Source organism: Scophthalmus maximus, chromosome 10, assembly GCF_022379125.1.
Source record: "Scophthalmus maximus strain ysfricsl-2021 chromosome 10, ASM2237912v1, whole genome shotgun sequence".
NCBI lineage: Eukaryota > Metazoa > Chordata > Actinopteri > Pleuronectiformes > Scophthalmidae > Scophthalmus > Scophthalmus maximus.
Genome location: NC_061524.1, coordinates 22997783 through 23024015, shown reverse-complemented (window position 1 = coordinate 23024015; position 26233 = coordinate 22997783). Strand labels below are relative to the sequence as shown.

General features: G+C 42.4%; 2 protein-coding genes across 3 annotated transcripts; one reads left to right on the top strand and one right to left on the bottom strand.

Annotated features, from left to right (window-relative positions):
* Window positions 1-247: 247 nt before the first annotated feature.
* On the bottom strand, window positions 248-8676 carry dis3 (DIS3 exosome endoribonuclease and 3'-5' exoribonuclease). Its single transcript, XM_035606358.2, has 21 exons — window positions 8344-8676; window positions 7660-7817; window positions 7251-7447; window positions 7040-7113; window positions 6716-6883; window positions 6340-6504; window positions 5747-5860; window positions 5280-5417; window positions 4942-5088; window positions 4356-4472; window positions 4157-4258; window positions 3792-3856; window positions 3520-3604; window positions 3279-3406; window positions 2875-2961; window positions 2642-2798; window positions 1616-1830; window positions 1342-1510; window positions 1030-1188; window positions 815-937; window positions 248-584 (listed from the first exon to the last, which is right to left on the bottom strand). Exons 1-21 carry the CDS (start codon window positions 8560-8562, stop codon window positions 516-518), a joined length of 2856 nt encoding a protein of 951 aa, XP_035462251.2. The 5' UTR covers window positions 8563-8676; the 3' UTR covers window positions 248-515.
* Window positions 8677-10317: 1641 nt separating this feature from the next.
* Window positions 10318-26087, top strand: hells (helicase, lymphoid specific). Of its 2 annotated transcripts, none has more exons than XM_035606607.2 (23): window positions 10318-10557; window positions 10736-10833; window positions 12495-12607; window positions 13268-13390; window positions 13494-13526; window positions 13615-13642; window positions 13816-13871; window positions 13968-14009; window positions 14166-14393; window positions 14647-14829; window positions 14929-15072; window positions 15998-16194; window positions 16856-16949; window positions 19445-19606; window positions 20074-20216; window positions 20435-20579; window positions 20719-20802; window positions 22841-22960; window positions 23322-23438; window positions 23539-23698; window positions 23835-23931; window positions 24012-24088; window positions 25618-26087. In XM_035606607.2, exons 1-23 carry the CDS (start codon window positions 10550-10552, stop codon window positions 25704-25706), a joined length of 2541 nt encoding a protein of 846 aa, XP_035462500.2. In that variant the 5' UTR covers window positions 10318-10549; the 3' UTR covers window positions 25707-26087. The 2 variants fall into 2 exon arrangements, with proteins under 2 accessions (XP_035462500.2, XP_035462499.2); XM_035606606.2 differs by having other exon boundaries at window positions 10319-10557; window positions 12489-12607.
* Window positions 26088-26233: the final 146 nt, after the last annotated feature.

Here is a 26233-nt window from a genome sequence, read left to right as displayed (position 1 = left end):
ATACAGTAAGCAATCATATTTATTGAGTAGGAATAGGTCGTCTGAGTGGAGGTGATGAACCGGAGTTTTACTTAATGTTTTAAATATCAAAAAAGTGAAATAGTGGGAATGCTTTGATATTAATTTCTACAAAATTCCTAACCCAGTAGTAAACAACTGTGTTCCGTCAGTGTTACAAAACATTCTCAGGAGCAGCACATTTAGTTTTTACAGATCCAGATTCCTGCTGACAAGACACACAAACAGATAGATACAAAAAAAGGTCTTTAATGATTTAATTTGCCTTCTTCACTGTTATTTGACGTTAAGTTATATGATATATGATTTTCACCTGTCTATGTATCAACAATGTTTAAAATCACAAGTAAAAAAACATTGTTTCACTGTGGTAGGTGTATTTAAAGTGGACATACTTGCTCAAAGTTTATTTGTGACAATGCATCAAAAACTCTTTTATAAACTGATATAAATGATTTATGATTTCTTGATCTGGAAGATGACCTGGTTTTTCTGGGTCAGTTGTCCAGTTTCAGTTTCTTGGCCTGCGGCTCAGCATCAGGGGCTGGAACACTCACACCAGTGATCTAAAATAGACAAGTATCTTATTCCACATGTTGAAGCAGATGTATGAAATGTTCTGTGAAGCAATCTGGATACATTTTCTTATTTGGACTTATGAAAACATGTTAACCTTCCATTGAAAATACATTGAAATTCTACAATTGATCTGCTGAAGCACAAAACGTAGAAGATACATATCTGAGACTAAAAGAAGAGGGGTACCAGAGGTACAGTAGTTAAACTGTGTCCTTACCACTGGCTCAATCAGAGACATGCGGATCTTCTGGTGCTGAACGTTGGAGTCGTCCAGCGTGATTGTGACCTTCACCTTGTCAAATATGCAGAAGATGTGCTGCTCTACACTCAGAGTGGGGCCCTGAACACACAAACACACACAGAAGAGATATTTGAACCAACGTGTACAGTAAGTCATTTAAAATAATGTTAAACAGAAATAAGTGTTAATACCTCTTCATCAAAAACAAGGTTTGGGACGGTTTTGCCTTTGGTGTCGAAGAAGACGGTTCCTTCCAGTCCAAACTTTGGGATAAGTACAATGATGGCGTTCTTCCTCACAAACAGAACGTATCCCTCTTCATTCAGGATGCCTCGGCTCTTGAAGAATAACTGCAGAGAGATCACTTTTATTAAAAGCATGAATTTGCGGTAAATTATGCAGTTAAGTGTGTGGTGTGTTTTCTGAGGTTGTAAATGGACATTTGGTTGAATTATATCATGGTGTTTTTATATGTATAAGATCTGAGTCAAAGCAGTGTGTACCTGTGTGTGGAAGGCCACAGACGCCCTCTGTGCATACTGAGACATCTTGTGTCTGTAGTTGAGGTTGTTGCAAAGAGCCGACTGCTTGTGTTTGTCCATCAAATCTGGGTAGGTGCTGTCTGCGCCGATGGCCACTGCCAGCAGACGGTGTACTATTATATCAGCGTACCTGATGAACAGGGAAGAACACAAACATGACATGAGGAGTTTGGACTCAACTGTGGTTAGTTTGGCAACTATTTAGTCCAGATTTGTAGAACACTTGATTTCATACCTCCTGATGGGTGATGTGAAATGTGTATAGATGGGTGAGGCGAGGCCGTAGTGGTGGAAGTCACTGTCCATGCCAGAACAAAAATAGACCGCCTGCATCATGCAGCGCGTGGCCAAGATGCGCAGGAGCGTGTTGAAGTACGGGAATCCGTCCACCTTGGCCCCGTCAAGAGAGTCGGCGAGAGCCTTGGCTGAATCTGTGTGGATCTCTACGTCCTAATGAGACATGGACACAAATAAAAACACCTCATGTCACCTTCACATAGATGTAGGCAAGAAATCAAGAGCAGTGTTAATCTAATATACTGTGATTATACACATGTATAACACAGTGTATATATATATATATATATATATATATATATATATATATATACACACATATATACACACACACACATATATATATACACATATATATATATACACATATATTTATATATATACACACATATATTTATATATATATACACACATATATTTATATATATACACATATATATATATACACATATATTTATACACATATATACATATATACACATATATACACACATATACATATATATATACACACATATGCATATATATAAACATATATATCTACACACACATACACATATATATATATATAAAAATACATATATATATAAAATAAATGATATATATATATATATTGAGATCTTTTATGCAGCACTGTCTGATGCAGTGGTTCTCAACCTTAAAGAGCTGAGAGACTCGAACATGATTTATATTAAATAACATAAACATAACTTAGGCATACATTTGATTACTTCTATGCCTGTAAATAGTTTGGTACTGTCCAGCTGTTAGGCATTTGGTCCCTCATGGCAACATTATTTGAAACTATGAAATAAAAGTATATTCCCCCTTAAATGTTTTATCAGCTCACTCTTCTGAAGTCTGAAGTTACTTAAAATGCGCAACAACTAAATTAAATAAATCTAATTAGCTCAAAAGAAGAAGCATATCACTTCTGTCCACAGGAACATCTGTCTTCACTCACCTTGGACTTTGCAGCCTTGAGCAGGATGTCGTAGTTGGATGGAGGCGGTGCTGGATGTTTCCTCAGCAGAGCGCACTCGGAAAATTCATCATAAATCTTCTGGGCAACTGAAATATTGGCCAACAACATGAACTCCTCCACCATGGAGTTTGTCTCCCTAATAACAAAGAGAGGAGTTTAAATAGAGCAGCTTTCAAAGGAATGTGCAGATGCTCCTCTCTGAAGTGACCTACATGAGTTCTTTGGTCTGGAGGTCGATGGGGTCGTGGGTTTCACTGTCCATGTGGAAACGGACCTCTAAGGACGACAGCGTCAAGGCCCTGAAGGACATTTTATGGTTACAGGAGTAATGATGAAATAAACTCTGTTAGTTGCTTCTTTCCTGATATCATCGAAATGCTTCTGATCTGTATTTTAGGGTTCTCAGTTAAAGGGGCAGTAAGCGATTTGAATCCAATACACTTGAGTAGTCAAAACACCAACAACAATCTTTCTCCAGAATCGCTGACTGTCCCTTTAATGTATATTTCCAGATTTTGAGAGCTGTGTACAGTCCTGTACAGACCAATAACAGCACCACATGCTGTACATACTGTATACTCCTCTGCTTCTACTAGGCCTACCTCCCTGTCCCTACCCTTTATCTATCCTCTGCCTCTTGAGGGTTTTGGCTAGTTTGTTGAGACCACGCAGGCTCTTGGTGATTTCATCATTCATATTGGTGTCATCGATTCTCATCTGGGCCTCAGCATAGGTCAGAGATGCCTGCACCAGGTCGCAAGATAGAGCGGAAAACAAAGAAGAAATTGAGAAAACATGGCAAAATATGCCTGAAAATGCATGATCCATGGTTGTATATCTGCGTGTTGGTACTGTACCTTGGAGTTAATGGCACTTTTAGTGAACCGTGTCTTTAGAACTTCAGCCTTGTGGTTCATCTCCCAGATACACGAAAAAGCGAACCTTGTGAAAGACAAGAGACCAGAATCAAACGAATCTCTCGACAACATTCAGAGAAGCAGTTAGACCACAACTACACATCTTTGTTCACATGTGATAATTAGAGTTTATACTTTGTGATGGACTTATGCATTTCTTCACTGGAGTGTGAGTGAGTGAGTGTGCGTGCGTGCGTGCGTTCAGTCCTCACCTCTCCACATTGGAGCGCAGTGAACAAAGATTGGAGCTGAGCAGCTCTGGAACCATGTCTATCCTCTGAGGACACAACATCAAACATATGAAATTTTAGCCAAAGTACCTTTTTAAGAATGAATAGTGTTCTTCAAAAATATTTTCAAAAATTGTTGTAACCAAGCTGTTATCTGCCTCTTGTGATGGGACAGTGTCACGGTGGGAAAACATGGCCAATTGACCACTTAACCGTTCACTTTAAGTCTTGGACGACTTTTTGACATTAAAACCACACTGCTTATGAATTCCACCTCCTTGGTGAAGGTAACACCCTGATGTGGTGATAAGTTCAGGGTTACGCTGGGTGTATGTGTGCGTCCGCACCTTGCCACACAGGTAGACCGTTGTGCCACGGCTGGCAGCCTCTTTGTCCAGAGCGTTGCTAGGTCTGATGAAGTGACTCACATCAGCGATATGGACCCCGACCTACAGCAAACAAATAAGCCCAGGAAACTCAAATAACATGTTGACATAAATAACTCACTACTCTTGGTTAATGTTGCATGTTTGAGAGTTTTTGTACCTCAAGGTTTCCATTCTCCAGCTCTCTGCAATGCAGAGCATCGTCTATATCTGTACATCCTGGAGGATCCACACTGCACACGCTCAGATGCCTCAGGTCCTCTCTCCTCACCATGTCCTGTACCACACATCCAGATATATCAACTGGAACTAAGATTATAATCTGTCCATTATTCTCTACATTAGTTTTTTGGTCCATAAAAGCGAGAAAAATGTTGATGGTGTTTCCCAAATCAAAAATCACATTTAAGAAGCTGAAATCAGAGAATTTGGACTTTCCCCATGAAAACTACTTGAACTGATTCATCAATTACCAAAAAGTTAACTGTTGCAGCTCTACTGACATAAGAGGCTTCATTGTCATGGTGTACAATGACATTTAGATGGGTAGCTCTGAGACACCAGCAGCAATATAAAAACAAGACAAGGAAGAGAAACCACGAGTACATGCAATACTTATTTAAAAATATTTCAATACTTACTGTAAACACCAAACCTATACGTATGTGATTTCCTATTATAGGCTGATGGCCTCACTGATAAATGCTCGACACAACAGGGAATACAATACTTATATATCCCGTCACCTCTGGTGTGATGGCCCACGGCATCTTGGGGAGGAAACTGAGCACGGCCTGAGAGAAGGCCTGGTGGGGGACGTCGTGCTCCAGGAGCAGCACCTCCTGCTCCGTGTCCTTCTCCCCTGCACTGCCCAGGCTGCGCACAAAGTGACCCTAACACAGAGCCAAAATTAGTTCTCTCTGTGGACAAACCTTCTGCTTCTTTTTGTGCATATCATTACATGTGACCCTGGAGGAGCGGGGCTTCATGTCAATAAGAGAACATGGGCAGATCAATATTCCGTCAAACTTTTGATACCACTCACACTAGTTCCAAAGATTTGTCTGAAGAGGTTCCAACTCACATTAGGATATCTGGAGTCTTTGGGCCAGCCGTCGATGGCCACCATGATCCTGTGGCCCGCCAGTGTGGACGCCTGACGGGTCTCAATGCGAATCCGTGGGACACGGCGGTCTGCTGGGGTGAACAGGTGGCGGGTGGACTGAAGAAAAAAAGAGGAGAAAGGAAGAACGATGGTCAGTGCCGTGGGTGAGAGACAGTTTTACAGATGTTCTTTACAGTCTCAGAGGGAGATGTGTTGTACAGAAACATACAGATGTAGCGATGACATTACCAATGCCCTTGTGTTTGTCAGCTCCCATTATATCTATGTCAATATATCAGCGTCAGCAGCTTATTAAGGACTGCTGTGGCAGAAAGTGAGTAAAACATATAAAAACCAGCTTTGAGGACAGATTCACATCTTCACCTTCACAAATCAGGCAGAACTAAATTGTGTATTAATTATACTATAGATTTGAACAGGCTCACCTCTTTGATTTGGGAGACATTGAGCATGCCACAGAACGGCCTCCAGTTCCTTTTGATGATTCCCACTACTTTCCCTGTGGGTTTCCTGGCTGCTTCAGCTGCCGATATCCTCAGCTGCTCAGACACACAGGAACATGGAGGACATTAGAGCTGCTATAAGGAGCTCATCCGGGACACAATGGAAGAAAATGTGTAGCATAACCAACAATGTACATCTTCACTCCACTGGTGGTCTATGAGGAAGTCTCTCCACTTTTCACTTGATTTATAACGTCAGTAAACATTTGCTCTAAATTCTCTAGTTCCAAGTCTTCTTCAATACAATGTGTTCATTAAGCAAATTGTGGTCGCACGTAGAGTAAAACAGATGATAAAGCACAGTAAACATTAGGGCGTGGATACAGTGTGATTGACAGCGAGGACCGTCCAATCAGTGCATGGTTCCAGGTGCAGTTGGGCCTGCAGTGGACAAGCTGTCAGTCAGACCCACAGCCAATTCTACGTCTTTTCCCAGAAACCAAGATGGCGCTGGTCAACATGCTAAAATGGGTGACGTCACATTGAGTTTCCCCTTGGTCCAAAACCCAACTTACAGCTTTCTCCTCCTCCTCTTCTTCAACATCATCATCCTTCGCTGCACCTTCATCCTGCAGCACGACAGAGGACGGCGCCACCCACTGACTCCGTGGGAGCAGCTGCACGGCAACCACGTCTTGGTGCACTGCTCTGTTGAGGTTCTGAAGACCCTGAAGCAGAACCTGAAGAGGAGACAGATCACACCTTTAGTCTTATGTATGTCAATTACCTACGTAATCGTCGTACTTGAAACTTACACACACACACACACACACACACACACACACACACACACACACACACACACACACACACACACACACACACACACACACACACACACACACACACACACACACACACACACACACACACACACACACACACACACACCTCTGTGCTGTCGTCCCCCTCTCCCTGGACGAAGACCGTGGCTTCCAGATAGTTGTCCCTGCTGGCTCTGAAGGTGCCCTGGAGGAAGGAGCCGCACTTAATTCCTGCTTGGATCCTGGACAGAGGGAGGTGCTCGGGGAATAACACCTTACTGCTACCTATTTCATTCTGCAGGAACAACAGAAAGGATTGAGTTTGGGCAAAGAAAAGGCAGGGGCGTACAGAGGAGATACAAACACAAACTCTAGATACAGTCACACTTGACCTAAAACCAAAAATAGCTTTAATCTCTATAATCTAATAGCTCAAAGTTGTGTGCATTACCTTGTCATCATTGGACAAAGCCAGACGGTCCACGAGCTCAGGGTTTGCTATCAGACTCTTGATGTACTCTTCACCTGTAATGTGAGTGAAGAAGTGCTTTGTGAAAAAGGGCTAAATACAACTAATGCTGTATCCGATAAAAAGGATAGTCCTGTGTCTGTCTAGTTGTCTTACAGTGTTGGTATTATTGATGCACAGAGCTTTGAATTACATTTGTACACTAGCAGGCCGCTCTCCTCTGCCTTCTGCTTGTTGCCCTGGTCATTGGTGAGGAGGACCACCTTGAGCCCATCTTTGTCACACTCAAACTTCTTCAGGTGCTGGCTGTACCACTTGGCGGCCACACGGATTGCACGGTCGTTGCGGTCATTGGCGCTCTCCCCCGGCTCACGATCAATAAATGTCTCTCTAGAGAAACAGAAATGATAAGGATGAATCTATTAATGTAATGAATGTGTATCAGATGAGTGAGTGAAGGAGCATAGGAGTCGTACATTCAGGGGAAATTGGCCAATGCATGTTGTCACTTATCACTTTAATTTAATTTTACTTTGTACACTATTGAGCAATCAAGTTGCTGATGTGATAAAGTCAAAGTAAAGCCAGTGGTGTTTCAGTACCTGTGGTGTTCATTAGTGAAGGTGTAGAAGTGTTTCTCTTTCTCATGTAGGACGTCCTTCAGGCGTTTGTAGACCGGTGCACTGCGGTGACGCACCTCCTGCAGCACAGTCTGGAGGATGATCACATTACGGATGACAGGATCCTCCAACACGTCAATCTGCAGCACGAAGGGAACGAAACATGAATGGAAGAGAACAGTATGCATATATAACACTTCTCTAATAGTATCAACGCGCCTACCTCCTGAGCTACAGGTGGACCAGATTAGATCAGACCTGTCTACTGGAAAATATTACAAGTAAACAATTGGATATTTATATTGGCCTAAAGATTATAGTCACACACACACACACACACACACACACACACACACACACACAGCAGAATATATAGCTCTTTAAAGGAAACGTGCCAGGAGACGTGCTAATCATTCATACACAAATATCAAGAGGTCTGTCAAGCCCGGTTTGTAGCTATTGTGCATCATCATAATACATGATGTATTAAAATTAAAATGAAAGAGGAGCACACGGAGTTTAAAAGTCTGTTTGGAAATGATTTGCCAAGATGTCTAGACACGATCAGAGGAGACTGTCCCACTGTCCTGAGACACACATGGAGCAGACATCAGGGCAAAGTGACAGCTCCGCTATTATTTGTATTTTTTATATGTATTTGTTTACCTGATGCAGCACCACGTTCGTGTCCGGGACCAGGTAGTGAGGATACGAGCAGAGGCTGCTCTCCATGCACGCGTCTGTCTGCAGCACCGTGGACTCCTGTTTGCATCCGCTGCAGGCTTCGCTCCCGCACCAGATGTCATCTCTCAGATAATGCTCACGCACGATCTTCATCACTCCACCCGACCGCGTCTTCTTCACGAAGGTTTTAGATTTCAACATGATCACGATAAGAGTTTCAGTAGTTTAAATCCCGGTGTTTTCGGCCTTCCTACGGTCTTCCTACCATCGGATGTGAAGCAGGCGGTTAGCTGCCCATGTGTAACCTAACTCAGTGGGCCGAATAAACCTTTCCCAGAGTTAAAAGAAACTCGAAAATATATAATTCATTTTTCATCAAACGTGTGTTTGACTCTATTTAGAACCTATGTTCGAAAATAAAACCCAATATATACATTAAAACATTTTATAATGTGTTGTTAAAATAATTTAGAATCTGTGTTAAATTTTGGTTGGCCATCTAATTATTGTTCATTGAAAACAAAGGTAGAGGAAAGCAGAACAGGAGCTGGTTGGCAGATTCAACAAGAACTACTTAATATTATAGCGCCCCTAAGTAGGAAAGAGGTACTGCATGGCTGTGCATATAATGGATGAGTGGACGTTGGTAGTACTGCATATACATTACTACAGAGGGCGCTGTCTTTAAAGCCATGAATGATGATGGGTCTGTATCAGAAAGCAGAGGCCTGGGGGGCCTGGGGGCCTGAGGGGCCTGGGGGGCCTGGGGGGCCTGGGGGCCTGGGGGGCCTGGGGGGCCTGGGGGCCTGTACTACGAAGCAAGGTTGATCTATAACGCAGGGTTAACCACAAACCTCCCACCAACCCACAAAACCCTGGCTGCCTGAGGTGATTCTGATGTTCGTCTGTTAAATCAGCGCTTACTGACCCGGAGTCAGTGGGTGTGGAGGAGCACGTGGTTAGAGGGGGCGTGTCTGGCAGCGCACAGTGATTCTGAGGAGATACGAGAGTTGAAATAAACTTTGACTCTGGCGACGACAGAGTCAGGAAGGTCTGTTAAGGACACACTGTCAACCGAGTCAATTCATCAGAAAAGAGTGTTTTGTCATATTTACTCTGGAATCTATAGCTAATATGATTGAGATGTAAGGACACGCGGGCTACAACATGTGGAAACAATTAGGAGACTTGAATTAAAGTCTACACGTCTCCACCTATGAAATCAGCCTGTTACTCACTGATATGAATGAAGATAATCTGCATAAAGCTCTTAGACTGTAAAAGTATGATGCTGCTGTGTTAAGTATTTACTTCATATCTCACACAAATACTCAAACTCTATTGGTGTAACATCTGTTCCCAGCTGTCAGAAATGACTTGTATGAGTATGAATTTCTAATACACCTGTGTGAAGCTGCTTTGATCAGTAGGACTTTGTCTTTCGTTACTTCCACTTCTCCTCCAAACTCCGTAAAGTGATCACCATCTCCATAAGGTAATATATTAACTATGCATAAGTAACTCATACAACGCCACTTCAAAATCACTGAACTATCCCTTTAAGGTCGCCGGAAGTATCAGCTCAGGCGTGGCATTGAAGTGCTATCAGAAGGGTTATTTCTATTGTTATATTTATGTTTCGTTATAGAAAATGGACTCCAGTGTGTGATTAAGCATTTAAATTCATTTTAGATGTATATATTATTGTTATCTCTATTCTGATAATCATATTTCTCCCCGAAATACTGCAGTGTTGAACCTTGTAAGTCACGAACACACCCTGCTGCTTGTAAGCAGTGGTTTAGTCCGGACTGGCGCGAAATGGAATAACCCCTCCCACGAGGAAACTGTCAGCGACAGAAAAGGAAGTGATTATCACTTCACAATAAAACATCGTCTGAACTCCGCAGGCCTATTTTGACTGCAAAGTTAAAACTAACGGTTGTATTTTGAAAGGTCGGTGTGGACGTACTGTCGCTGCCGCCGAAGGTCCGGACTGTGTTCGAGCCCGTCGGAGCACACGTGCAGAGATTCAGGCGAGTTGCAATTTCAGAAGAATATCGTGAAACCTGTTGTTGACGTCGAGCCGTGCTGGATTTTAATAAAAAATTTCTGAGGCGATTATTACTTTTCTCAAGTGAACTATAAACTTTCATTGACGCTGTCGTCGGCTCCGCCATTGGAAACAATGAGTCGGTGAGTAACATCATTCTCACATTAGGTGTCATGTAACACGGACTCATGTATTCATTGTTTCAAAATATTGTGCACAATTGACATTTTTTACACATGTCGAATGATGTCATATTCCCGACGTGTGTAGAGTTCATCCTTCTCCTGAAGCATTGGTTTGTCTTCTTCTTCGTGTTGACAGTGTGAAGGAGACGATTCGCAGTGTGTCGCCGCACTGCCCCAAAGCGGACGAGTCTGAGGAGCCGCTGGGCACAACCCTGGAGTCTGGAGCTTCCAATGGTCAGTGACAGGTCACCCGAGTCCTCAGGTCACTTGAGTCTGGATGTCACCCGAGTCCTTCTCAGGTCACCCGAGTCTGGAGGTCACCCGAGTCTGGAGGTCACCCGAGTCTGGAGGTCACCCGAGTCCTTCTCAGGTCACCTGAGTCTGGAGGTCACCCGAGTCCTCAGGTCACCCGAGTCTGGAGGTCACCCGAGTCCTCAGGTCACCCGAGTCTGGAGGTCACCCGAGTCCTTCTCAGGTCACCTGAGTCTGGAGGTCACCCGAGTCTGGAGGTCACCCGAGTCCTTCTCAGGTCACCTGAGTCTGGAGGTCACCCGAGTCCTCAGGTCACCCGAGTCTGGAGGTCACCCGAGTCCTCAGGTTACCTGAGTCTGGAGGTCACCCGAGTCCTCAGGTCACCCGAGTCACCTGAGTCCTCAGGTCACCCGAGTCCGCAGGTCACCCGAGTCACCGAGTCCTCAGGTCACCCGAGTCTGGAGGTCACCCGAGTCCTCCTCAGGTCACCCGAGTCCTCAGGTCACGGTCAGGTCACGGTCCCCCGAGTCCTCAGGTCACCCGAGTCCTCAGGTCACCCGAGGCTGGAGGTCACCTGAGTCCTCAGGTCACGGTCAGAGTTGGGGGTGCTGAGAGAAAGTGTATGACGTCATAGTGTTGCGTCCTGATGGGCGTGGCTTGCAGAACCCAGACTCAAGTTTAGTCATTGTTCTGTTCTGTTATTAACTACTGTGCTTCAAGTTTCTCAGTGTCTAATTCATCTTACTCTGCTGATATTAATTACTTTTCATGAAAGTTATGACAGGAAATAATGACTGTGTTGTAACTAACATTATACATAATCATCATCCATAAAATCCATGACAGAAACTATATTATGAGGCCGTCTTCCTCTAATGCGCCTGTCTGTCAGATCGCTCCTTCTCGTGGCTGCTGCTCTGTCCCTCCTCGCGAGTGCATGTTCATCTCCACTAGAAAACAAGAATGGGAATAGACCATTAGAAATAGAAATAAATAGAAAACTCCCTCCTTCAGACTTTGCAAAATGCCTTGTGTGCATCTTGTAAGGCAGCAGTCATTCATTCATTGATACCCATCCCGATCCGTGTTATTTCTTTCATTCATACAAAAGCCTCAGGTGCTGACACCATGGGTGAATAGGGTGGTGTGGTTCATGGCAGCCACCCTCCGTGTAGAGGCGAGGGTGAACGGTCAGAAATTTACTTCTAACTGCGCAAATATCAATGAGTAAGTGAATATAAATGTAACATGTACAGAGAAGCAAATACATAACCAACAACTAATTAGCATCAGAAAATATAATGATGGGTAAATCTCAATGAAAAATATTTGATTTGTTGATTGGCATAGTGATCTCTTTTGCTTTGCAGTTTCCCCTTAACAGTAGGGGGGCTGCCGCCCCCTCTGCACCCCTACTTCCAGCGTTTCTGTCTGTGACCCTCAGGTGCCTCAACAGGAGTTTTACCTAAGGTTGAGATTTAAAGCTGAGATAATGATGGTGGCTATGTTATTGACAGCAGTCTAGCAGAACACATGTCATACCTAACAGTTGATCAAGTTTGGAAAGAAGTGTAAAACGTTGCCATCAGGGTGTGGAGCCAGACACCGTGTTGACTGTAACTTTTGTTTCCTTAAAGCTATAGGTGTCAAATCTGAAAACGTGATGCCTGAAGTGGTTATCACAAAGGAAATGGAGGAAGAAGAGAGACAGCTGATGAAGGAAAGTGAGAAGAAAGAGAAGGAGTTGTTGGAAAAGGTCTGTTCCATTTCTTTTGATACCTTTAGAGTCCTGCTGCTTGTATCCAGACAGCATTACAAATGTGATCATTTTGGCTTCTTTTGTAAATGAAAATTTTATTGTAGAAATAATATTTCTCAACGATAACTCTGCATTGACATTCTTGAAATCAAAGTGGCGCTATAAGAAGACTGGAAAGCAAACCGCTCCACTTCCTCCCCCCCCTGCTCAACCCTTCACCTACAGTATGGTCATTTTCTCAGTCTGAGCTAATGCAGCGACCAGAGGTGTGCTGGCCTGTGACTCAGCCATAGTCGTATCTTCCAGCAGCTAATACTAGCTCTAAGCTCCATTACAAAGGGAATATAGAACACTAGTGGGTTCCCACCCATGACCTCAGCCTTCTGATTGGTTAGAAGGATGTGGCATGCTCAGAAACAGGGAATGTCTCTGCACTGCCAGGTTTCTGAGTCTTGGTCACAGAAGCCTTTGCTAGCACCTCCCACACATTAACATATGTTTTGGAACATATTTCAACTACAAAATAGCAGAAAACGGCTGCATACTATGTGGGATTTTTTTTCTTTCTTTTTTTTCTTGTGGTTTAATGTTGAGATGATATTCAGCCCCAATCTTGCCCAACATTGTGGTCTTTGTCACTAATGTGTAATATTTAAGGCCCGGGATTCATTGGAAAGGGATTCTCATGACATGCGGTTCAAAAGACTGCAGCATCTGCTTCAAAAGAGCAACATCTACTCTAAATTCCTCCTGACTAAAATGGAGCAACAACAGAACGAGGTAGAGTGTGTGAACACCACATGTGAATCTCATACAGGAACCACCTGTGCCATGTTTGCACTTGCTGTCTGCTCACACGCTGTTTCTCTCACAACCCTTTTAGGAGAACCTCAGGAAGGAGAAGCTGGAAAAGAAGGTGAGAGGCACTTTTCTGGAATAACATTTGATCTTAGCATTAAAATACTGTTTAAGTCATTCATAGAAGCTATTTCTTTTGGATACAGGGCACAAATGGTGCAGGACCTGACAAAGGTGAGTGGAATACGTGATATGTGGTTTTATGTAAAATACAGAATGAAAGCTGTTCTCGAAAGAATGATTGCCATTTTCAAACTGACGTTTCAAGTGATTACAGTATATTCAACCTTCAAATCCAGATATGTATACCTTGGTGTGATGTATTTGTCTATTTCCTGTTGAACTAGATAAAAAGAGGAGGAGGGATGACCACTACAAAATATCAGATGTCATGACAAAAGAAGTACGGTCTCATTTAACTTTTTGTTCTTTTTGTATTTTTGCCATTTACTGATTGTCTGACATTGATTCTGCTTGATTGTTTTTTTTTTTTTTTTAGGAAATCATGTCACAGGCTAAGAAAGCAAAAGTGGAGGAAGCAGTAAGGCATAATTTCATTCTTCTGGTCAAATGAGTTGTCATAATAATTCAGATGAGGATGAGGCATTTGAACACTAGTATAATTATTTTGTTTAAAGTAGAGTCATTGAACTTGTCCAACGACACAAACATTGATATCTCAAACGTCTGACATTAGGATGAGGCACCGGCCCAGAAAAAACTAGAAGCTGACGATATAGAGAAGATGAGTGATTCAAACCAAGACATCAAGAATCGTCTATCGGAGATGGTGCGAGACAACGCCAAGCATTTACTCCACCCTCACAGGAAGATGAACGGACAGTTGGTCCCCATCCAGCAACCACAGCTCTTCACCGGAGGGGTCATGAGGTCGTACCAGATCGAAGGCATTGAGTGGTTGAGGGTAAGTGAGAATGGACCATCGGGATTGTGTAACTTGTTTATTCCTTTATTTGTTGGTTTGATTCCCTTCGTCCATCTGACGTTTATATAAAGTTGAGTGTCAGAGTTCTCTTTTTACCTCAGAAACAGTCTCAGGACATTTAGTAGATGATACTTGCATTTCCTAATTGTCAGTATACAACCGTAGAACCAAGTGAATGCCTGGTGCTCTTCAGTATAACAAGCAGCCCCTGTTGATCCTTCTGTGTTGCCAGATGTTGTGGGAAAATGGTATTAATGGGATCCTGGCTGATGAGATGGGACTGGGAAAGACCATCCAGTGCATCGCTCACATCGCCATGATGATAGAAAAAAAAGTGATGGGCCCCTTCCTGGTGGTTGCTCCTCTCTCCACTCTGCCCAACTGGATCAATGAATTCAAGCGCTTTGCACCGGAGGTAACCAGAGGAGTTAATTTTATTGAAAAGCAAACTTCCTGTACGACATTCTATTGATTTATATGGTAAAGTCTGAGGAGGGTCATGTGTCTGTCCCAGGTGTCTGTGTTGCTTTACCATGGTCCCCAGCCAGAGAGGGCCAAAGTGCTGAAGCAGATCGGCGTCCCTCAGGGGCCCCTCAGAATGTGTCCTGTGGTCATCACCTCCTTTGAGATTTCCATGATTGACAGAAAATTCCTCCAGGTAGGTTGGCGGCTCATTTCAGATGGTTGCTCTGGGGGGGTTGTTGGTGGGCTTTTGTGCATTGTCAAAATACGCATTTTCATGTACTTTTGGACCGTTATCATTACAATTGGAAAAACCACAACCTGGGTGTTTTTTTCAGGGTACATTTAGACAATAGCAAGTAAAGAAAAGCAAAACAAATATTTTCACTCTCCTGAAGTACCTCACATCTTTGAGTGAACACTTAAAGTTCACCCCTGAAAGTCAAATTAATTTTTATATATATATAAAACCAGTAAACCTAGGGAAACACTGCGGGCACAATATATATGATCTTATCATACATCGAAAGTCACATTTTTCTGAAATCCTTAAAGCATCACATACAATGTTTCTTTTTTACCCTAAAGTAACGACATAAAAATCGTTTTGATGATACACAAACGTATTATAGGGAGAATGGTGTCACACTCATTGCCACAGCTCTCCTGGAATGTCACTAGTGTACTGTGCAGTTGCCACTTGCACATTGTTGGAGGATTCAAGGAAGAGGAAATGTGAGAAAGTAAGAAACCAGACGAGTGAATGTTGGACTGGCTTTTACTCGTTGGTTAGAGCTAAGAGGCAAAAGGATGCAACACAGGCCAACCTGGCCTTGTCGCTATTGGACAAGTGACGACAGTTGTGCAGAGCCAGTATTATTTATAATTCAACAGCAGACTGTAACCTTATGCGTCATCTCTGTATCACAAACATTTGAATTTTTTTCTAGATGCCAAAACTAATCTACCTCAGTCCCGTCTGAGGCCACCATGCAAACAAATACATTTATATCATTCTTTGTCATTCTTTGTCATCTCACCACAAATATGCCAAGGGAGTTTGACATCTTGCAGTCATAGTCTTAAATGACACTTGTCATTTTGTCTGTTTTCTGCTCCAGCGCTCCCAGTGGAAGTACCTGATAGTGGACGAAGGTCATCGGATCAAAAACCTCAACTGTCGGCTGGTGCAGGAGCTGAAGATGCTTCCAACTGACAACAAGCTCCTACTGACGGGCACTCCTCTACAGAACAACCTGGCCGAGCTCTGGTCGCTCCTTAACTTCCTCCTGCCAGAGGTCTTTGATGACCTCAAGAGGTGAGTTCTGTTGATATTGATTACTGAATGCTAATTGCAGTTGCTCAGTGTAAAGACAGTCTGCAGATTTTGAGCCTCAGATCAGTTTCATATAAAGAACTCAACACCTGCCTAATTTAGAAGCTGGCCACACTGGGTGGTGATGATAATTGGAAAATTGGGAATGAAACAATATATGACAGAACTTCGTTCTCCACTTGTGGCTTAATGTAGAGTTGAGTTTAGACCAACACAATAACTTAAAAATAAAATTGTAACCTTATTGTCCACCACGGTGAAAAAGGTTTTTCCACATTGGCCAGTTCATTAAAATGTACACACTCCAGTGACTTTATCCTTTTGATGAAATGTATAGACTTCTGACTAATGTGTTGTCTTAGCAATTGGAAACAGACAAACTAAAGGAAAAAACTGAAAAACCAGTGACGAACCAGGAAGATATCCTTAGGGTAGCCAGGGTCACTGAATTGTGTGAATCCTCTGCTATGGCCTTCATTCATCAGATCTCTTGACCACATCATTTTCTTCTTATGTAAATCAGTTTCACTAATTATACCAACACATTACTGGGGTCAAGACATCTATGATTCTTTTATGTTGCTAATGGTTCAAAGTTAACTCATGGCTCAGGTGTAAACTCTTCAACATGTTTACTGTGCAGCTTTGAGTCGTGGTTTGACATCAACACCCTTGGGGAGGCCGAGAGTGTAGTGGCTGCTGAGCGTGAGAAGAACGTTCTGAGTATGTTGCACCAGGTCAGTCCTCTAAATCACCTCCATTGTATATTGTTTGACCAATGTGTGTTTCATTTGATGACTCACTGTCATTAGTTCTTATTTGTTTGGTGTTAAACCATAAGATAGTTTATTGCTGCACATTACATCATTTCAGCTACTTTCATACCAATACCAGTGTTTCCTGTGGATCAAGAGGCTTTGCGTGGGGGCAATGTGATCCTCACACGAAGAAGAACACAAAACATGTATGATAGTGGAAAATAAATGAGAAACATAATACAGACAGAATAACACACTTTTAAAAAGGAAAAGAAATCGTCTGATATAATCCTCAGGAAATGATATGTTCATATTTTTTTCAAATTGGTGCAAAAAATTCTGGGTTCTGAACCAAACTTTGATTGAACAGGTGAACAGCTGTTTGTGCAACAGTGTAGCGTCCTACAGGTCTAGTCCACACTCGGGCTTTAGTCGCAGTGCCTCAACTACTTCACTTTTTTCAGTTTAAAAAAGAAAACTGCAACCAGCAACATCGTTGGCCAAACATACATGTTGAGAGAGACAGGCCCTACACTGGTAACAGGAATATGAACACAGTGGAGCACTTTGCCTCTCTCAGCCTGTTATTTTCACATGTACTTGAGCGCATGTACAACGTGAAGAGCAGTGCGCTGCTGAGTGGTGGGGAGAGAGAGAGAGCTGCTCTGCTGAAGTGTAAAAAATATTTTCGGTTTGTTATAAGTCAATGGCGCAACAAATTAGACTAAACAACTGAATGTATGGCGGGCCGCCAAAGTCTAGTCAATGTTTGGGAAACACGGAATTTACTTCTTTTTTTTTTCTTTTTTTCATTTCACCGGGGCGGACTGACACGGTCATATTGAATTGCCATTTTAAGATATAAACCAACTTTTGTCAGACAACTGTTTTAGCTCCGTTTTAGAAACAATCTCCTTACACAAACACGCTGTGAAATGCATATCACATGATCATTTACATACACTGGGTATGCTGGGGCCGGTGTAAATAGATTATCAGCTATGATAAAGGAAGAGCAAAAAAGTAATGTTAACATTATCTGTAGTGTTTTTCATTTGTTCTACACTGGTAGTTGAGGTGGATGTCACATAATTAGAACATTGTAAATCAGGGAGGGTTGCATCGTGACAAAGACTCGGCAAGCAAGTATGAGTGACTATAGCTGCGTCCCAATTCACGGGCCGCTTTCTTCGGAGGAAGTAACCTGCGGTCTACCTGGCCGATGAAGGCTGGTGGCCTCCGTCAGCCAGGTAGACCGCGACGGGCGAACCAAAATGAGACGGTCTGGTCCACGGCAGATTTCCTTCTTCCTCTTCCTGTTTCACTGGCGAGTCGCATTATCGCCACCAACTTACTTAATTAGGTATTACATATATCCTTGAGATTCGCCAAGTTATACTTCTACTTCACCACAACTCTGAGGGAAATGTACTCGGATTACAATTTTTCATCACTCTCCCCACATATATCAAAATGTATTGATCTTAATATGATGATTTTATAGAATATGTTGCATTGCTGTAGGATTAATTTTGCAACAGAGTAGAAAGTAGTTAAAATGAGCTAAACTTTAAAGCACCAGTAAATTGCATCATGCTCATGAATGTAGTAATACAATAAAACTATATATAATATCATAACACTGACAGGAACCATTTTACTGCACAATGAGCATTAGAACAAGATGAGATTTTAATAGTCTCACACCGGGGAAATTCACATAAATCAAATACATCAGGGAAGAGGTATATTACAAAATATAGCCCCAAAAAATTACAACAAAAATAGAAAAGAGCTGTAAAAAGCTAAATACATTCATATCATAAACAAAGTCTGCAAGTAATTGCTTTGTGGAAAAGAAGCTTACGTAGTGTATGGATGTGCAGTAAAAAAAATACTGAAGAATAAATATGTATATCCACCCGTTGGATCCGTTGCTGCTCCGGGCTGGAAGGGCGCATTCGTTGGCCACGTTTAAAGGGGCCTACGGATTGGGACAGCTGAGTCACGACGCTGTGACACAACCGGTTTACAAATTTCCCTCCGAAGGAGGCGGCCCCTGAATTGGGACACAGCTTTTATCACTCTTCCAAGAATCTCAGTTCTGGCCAACCGTACTAAAATGCTGCCCCAGAACTAAAATGGACCGAGCAGTGTTTCCTGAAGTCTGTTTTTGTGGCTTGATAACTCACTGGATGTCAGGCATGAATATAGCCTGTAATGTTTTACAACTGAAACATATTAATGTGGACGTAGTATTATTTTATCATTGATGCTTTGTTCATTAGTTACACATGGGTAGATGTGTTGTGCAAACACCACTCCAACAACACACACATAACAACTAGAAGATTATGATAAAGTGTATTTACATATTCACTTACAATACTTAGATTTTAATACAACTGGACTGGCCTCATTAAAGTTTGTGTGGATACAGAAAAAAACAGGCTTTAAGCTTTGTTTCTTTTCAGATACTAACTCCGTTCCTACTGAGGAGGCTGAAATCCGACGTGACGCTGGAGGTTCCTCCTAAGAAAGAGATTGTTGTTTATGCTCCTCTGACAGCCAAACAGGAGGCCTTCTACACAGCTGTGGTCAACAAGACCATCGCCAAGATGCTGGGCCAGGAGAGGGTAAACACTGTTTCATTCACTGATGTGGTGACGAGCTCTGGAGTGTAAACTGGTCTCTGGGGTCACGTAGTGGATTCCCCACAGCTGCGGTGTCTGATGCTATCAGCATGGTGCAGATATATGATATCAGTGTTAATGTCGGCTGATAAGTCAAAGACTTGCACAGTACATATCTCGGTCAGAATCCCTTTTAAAAATGTCTGTTGTTGTTATCACGGGTCTCTAAAGAAGACCTTTCCAATTTTTATTCATGTTCATATTTTTATATAGGCCTTTTGTTTCCTTTGTCTTTATATCTTTATCTGGAGAACTCCAGAAGTGTTAAAGCAGTATGTGACTGAGCTAGGTCTTGTCCTTGGTCATTTTACATCAGTATGCTGGGGTTGATATTAGGGTTACAATAGTATGGTCCGTTTCTGATACTCAGTTTATTCCCCATCAAAAGACTGTTGTTGTGTTTTTTTTAGACAGAGGCTCCTGTATGCCTGAGCTCGAGTGGCAGACCAAAGCGTCGTACTAGAAAGGTGGTGAGCTACAAAGAGACGGATGGAGACTCACCATACGACCTGGAGAAATATCTGGAGATGGTCTCCAAGGAGCTCGAGCAGAGGTCAGAACTACCCACACACATCTCGGATGAAGATTAAATAATTGCAGATATTTGTGATGTTTGGCTGAAGAGGCTGTTAATCTCGACTTGAAGTTGCTGGTTGTTTAACAAACAACAACAACCTCCATGTTTCCAAGGCATGTTCTCTACAAAATGGCTCTCAATGAGATGCACTTATTGGAATCTGCTCAGACTTCCTTTCCTCTGACTTCCTCCAGTTCCACGTCAGTGCTGGATGTCCAGAGCCCGCTGAATGCTCAGATCAACCTGAAGCTGCAGAACATTCTCATGCTGCTAAAGAGATGTTGTAACCACCCGTACCTGGTGGAGTACCCCCTCGATCCTGCCACACAGGAGTTCATGGTAATTCAACTGAACCTCTTTGGTGCAGTAATACAGGTGTTTAACTTGCCTTGTGTTTGTGATAGTAAGCAGAAGTGACTTCTTAATGTACAATCCCCCCTGCCCTGTCCTGCTCTCTTCACTGCTGTCCTCCATCCAGATTGATGAGCAGCTGGTGCTGAGCTCTGGGAAGTTTCTCATACTGGACAGACTGCTGCCTGCACTGAAGAAAAGGGAACACAAGGTGAAACAGAAGACATCCGATTTCAAAACTAACTAATATGATTTGCAGCTCTGGTAGGTCAGGTGTTTCCAGACAATGCGCCTCATGCAAGAACAATTTCGGATTCTTATCTTAAATTTCTCTTTCATGAGTTGGTACGTGAGTTTGTTCAGAAAAGTGTGTAAATTACCTGCATAAACTTGATTAATACCACTTGGGGCAGAAAGTGTAGCCTTACTGTTACATTAATTATGCTAATATGTTATCCTTGTGCACGTTCGCCCAAATACGCATGAAATAGTAAACAGAAGAACTCTGGAGACAGATTTAAGTCCTGCTTTCAGAGATCCAGGGGTCTGGTCCCCGTTTCTGTGTTTTTCCTCATCCTGCAGTATCTCTGTCTCCTTGCTGTGACTGTCTGATGTTCCTTGGCTCACTCTTGTCTAAACCACCCTGATACTTTTTCTTTAGGCCAACGGCGATCTCGTGCCCTTCTCTCCTTCCATCCTGTCATACATACTTTTTCTTACGATTTGGATAGTATCTTACCATCAACTCCACTGGGGTTAGATCCGGACTGCTTATTTTATCCTTTTTTTTTGCCCCATGTAGCCTTGTTTTGCACTGATTCTCAATGACCTGAGCCATTGACAATTTGGCTGTATTAGTACAATTATTTTACCATATTTTAGGGCCCAAGCACGAGAGGTGCGGTGTCCACCGGAGGTGCAAGGCCTCATTGTTTTCGTAAGGATTATTAGGGCCAAAGCACGGGAGTTGCGGTGCCCCTGGTGTACACAGGAGGGCGTCTGGCAACATAGGCGTTTATAAGGGCCCGAGCACCGACGTGCTGATTTTTGTCATTTTACACATTTCATACTTTAACGAACTTCCTATAGATTTCACATGAAATACTTCAAATTTGGTGTGTGTCATCTTCAGACCTATGGGATGAAAATTTTTCGTCAGAAGTCCTTTGCCGTGAAAAAGAAAGTTGCAAGTTTTGTACTTTTACATCCTCTACCTTGCAGGTTCACTAGATCCACCTCAACTTTGGTCAGGCAAGTCATCAGACGTTGATGATGTCATGAAACGTTTGACTGGAGATTGGGATATAGCCTCAAAATTATATCACAATATTTCAAGGAAAATTGGGCTAACTATAAAGATTTTTTTTTCTGAACAACTAATATTTTTTGGGTGATTGCAGCTCGTTATTAGTACAAACAAATTGAAGGGCAATTTCCATTCTTCTTTTCCCAACTAGCTAGCTACTGTATAATATTATCATCTCATTTAATTGACCTCAAATTTTAATACAAATGTAAACAAACAGCAGCAATCCAAACAAATCTTCAGTCAAAATGTTAACACTGACTGCTTATGATGAGAGTAAAATACAAATGTTTTCTCTTGCCATGGGGACACATTGGAGTTCCTCTGTGACAGCGAGGGGGTGCTCTCTGTTGAGTGCCCTGCCTTGAATCCAGACTGGTGGGGGTCCAGAAGGTTGTTCTGGTGGAGATATGCAGAAGATTGAGAGGAGACAGTTCAAGAGTTTTGTAAAGAAACGTAAGAAGAGAGACCGGTCTGTAGTTTCTCACGTCAGATGGGTCGAGTGTAAGTTCCTTTAAAGAGGATTCGGGGAAAGGGACCGGTTGTCAGAGAGGTATTGTTGAGGTGGGTGAGGAAGCCCATAGAGCCTAAACTAATAATCACAGAGTTGATTTTGGCCAGTTTCCATTACTAATCAATCTATAAACAATCAGTTGAACAAAGTGACCCTGTTAATTTGTGTTTAATGATCCAATTGTAGGTTTAATTTAATTCATTTTAATTTTGAATATTGATAGACAGCTGTATCACAGACGTGATGCCATTAACAACGAGCATTACTTGATATGTATACATGTTTCAGTTGATCTCAGTGGGAACAGTTTTGTTACATCGTTGGGTTGATGCAGTTGGGTTTGGGTCAATACTCCTGCACACCAGTATTTGGTTTCTTCCATTCCAACATATTGCTGACCTGCATGTGTGATTGATTTTTGTGTTCCAGGTTCTGATCTTCAGTCAGATGACGTCCATCTTGGATCTACTGATGGATTACTGCTATCTGCGGGGCTTTCAGTACAGCCGACTGGATGGCAGCATGTCTTACTCCGACAGAGATGAAAATGTGAGTGTTAAACTTTGAATTGGTGAAGAATGTGCAGAAGTTCTTTCCTTTCTGCATATTGGAGAGCGTTGTGAACAGGTTTCTTTGAATGGCTATTGGAGTAGGAAAGAGATGACACTCTGAGACCAACAATGGAAAGCTTAAAAAACTTCTGCAATCAGTCAACTTCAGTGTCTATCTTTTTTATATTTGTATCAAGCAAACTATCACTTTTGTAACCTTGAAACACCCATTAAATCACCAACCCCTCTATCTCCTAAGACTGATAAATAATACAAACAAGTGGTGGTAGAAGCTCAGATAAATAATTACAAGCAGTCAATCAAGGAAACGTCTTCATCACATTGTTGTTCTTTCCCAGATGACCAAGTTTTCCAAAGATCCAGAGGTGTTCCTGTTCCTGCTGAGCACCAGAGCAGGAGGACTTGGGATCAACCTGACAGCTGCTGATACAGTCATCATCTTCGACAGCGACTGGGTGTGTGCATATCAAATATCGTGTATAATAAACTGCCATTCTGTGTCCTGTACATGTTTTGCGTTAAGTTGGCATGTAATGACGCCGCCCCCCCTCTCAGAACCCCCAGGCAGACCTGCAGGCGCAGGACCGTTGTCACCGCATCGGTCAAACTAAACCAGTGTTGGTTTACCGCCTGGTCACAGCCAACACCATTGACCAGAAGATCCTGGAGAGGGCCTCGGCCAAGAGGAAGCTGGAACAGATGGTCATCCACAAGAGTGAGGAGCTTCATTCTGATAGGATTCTCACATCAGGAGATCAAATTATTTTTTATAACACAATTGATCTTATCTTGCAGTATTTTACAAATGTTGACATTTTATGATTTTTTTTCTGGTGTGCCGTCCTCTACAGATAAGTTCAAAGGCGGAAAGGCAGAGCTGAACCAAAGTAAGAGCTGCATTGATCTGGATGAGCTGATGGAACTGCTGAAAGCCAGAGGCACTGAGAAGTAAGACAAAGTGTTATGGACTGTAAAGAAGAACTCAGAAGCCTCTTTAAATAGTATACAGTAACTGTTGTCTCACTCAGGGAGGTGAAAGCATCAAGAGGGAAGGTGATCAGTGACAAGGACCTGGAGATTTTGTTGGATCGCAGTGACTTGCTGGGTGAGGAGACCTTTCAATTCTACTGTGCTCCTTCTAACAACAACACAAATATTTTCGTATTCTTATTTTAAATTGAATCTCCATCTTTTTGGTTCATATAAACATGACGCGTCAGATTCAGCAAACTCTAGATATTAAAACCAAAGCAATAAAATATGATTTAATAACAATAAAAGTGGATTTAAAGACAATAAGTAATTATGAAGAGTAATTTATAGGACAGAGAACAACAACTCTGACTCCTCACTACTTCGGTTTGCCGCTTCCTGCCAATGACACACTGCGGGGTGGGCTGCTCTGCCCACCAGGCACCTCACAGCACAAGTTGTGTTTCTAAGAGACATAATGTTTTATTAATAATTCGATTGGGAACCTCGATGCTCCAACAGCAATGTGTTCCCAGCCATGCTTTGGCTGCACTCTGCAATGCATAATGTTGGCTGATTTATCATGTCTGAGCCGTGGAAATGGTAAAAGGCATTGTCGTGACAGAGTGATGAATCGAAGAGGCTTGATATGCAGTCTCAACAGAACTCTTTATTTTAAAGCACAGCTTGAAAATGGATCCACTTGCATACGTCTGAACAAGACATTTCAGTGTTTCCCCGAGGTTTACTGGTTTGGTTGGGAAGTCCCTTTCACAGTTTACACTGCTGACTTGGACAGTCAGAGCAATGCCAGCCAGCAGCCTCATTGTTGGGTACAGACACCAAACTCCTCATATTATACAGACAATATGGCCGGCTCGGGTCTTGTTCTGAAAAGGTTCAAATGATATCATTAACAAAACTACACTGATCTTGATTATGCTGGTTACCTTGAGTGGACCAGAGACCACTTGTTCCTTGAAACAGGCCAATTCTACAAGAACTGCACCAAAAAAGTGTGGTCAGGTGTGTGTGCACGCAGTGTCGCCAGGGAGCGTAGCTGCTTGTGGACCCAGTATCCCAAATGCAGCCAAGACTTCAACCTCACTGAAACGCCTCTCGAGATGGACAATGAGGCCCAATGTGGAGCCATCACCGGATCAAACAGCAAGAAAACAAATTCAGTTCACTATCAGTGTAAATAAAACTGTGCGGCAACTAAATTGAAGTTACATCTGTAGTCAGCCTCGAGCTGGGCGATAAAACGATAAAGATAATTATAGCAAAACAACTTTTCCTAAATTGCATACGTGCATGCTGCTGCTGCTCGCGGATATTGTGTCTGTGGCTAAAATTAAAATAATGATTGATGCGTCCATGCAGATGTCTCTTAAACATATGACGAAGTCGATGCCTTTTGTAGATGGATTTTGAATTCAACCAATACCCGTTTTCTGGAAGGAAGTTACTTCAGAACAAAAAGATATATTGCTGGACTCAGTGGACCTTAATGTGTAGACCATTTCCCTTCAACATTCTGATTTCAAACTCTTTCTTGCCTCCAAGGAGAACGAGTGAACTCCACTGACACTTTAAAATGTTAAGTAACACCTGCTTACAGACATGAACTCTAATTGGTCTTTGTCTTATTTGTCCTTTCAGACAAAGAAAAGGGGAGTTTGAAGAAAGAGAAGGTTGGAGTCTTCAGAGTTATCGATGTCAAAGAGTCGTCAGAAATCACACTGACCTGAGAACACACAGTATTCAGATATGACCTTCTGACCACATTCCATTAGGCTCACAGCCACTGACCTTTAAAAGAAAATATCCTGAAACTGCTGTTTATGTTAAATGGTATATTGTTCTTCTTGTCTCACGTTCATTGGCTTGATAGAACTGTTGTGTTGAACATAGTCAAAGATTTGACTTTGAGCTTTTGAACATTTTAATGCCAAAAGATTGAGATGATGTCTTCTTTTTGACCTTCAGTCAAACTGTCCTCTGACTGTTTATCAAGACAATGCTGTAGTGACATGATTCAACCATTCATCTGTATTATCGTTAACAATGCTGTAATCTAAGTGCTTTCATTCTGTCCTGTCTTTTTATATAAATAAACTATGATTTGATAACTTTGTCTTTTGCCAGCATTAACTACAAAAACATGGTAAATGTGTGATGGTGTGTGTGTACAATCCTGTACCTGGAGGTTGTGACTCGAGGAAGTGAGTGCTGTGGCCCCTTTAAGCTTCTCACTGTGGGGCAGGGTGTGGCCCGC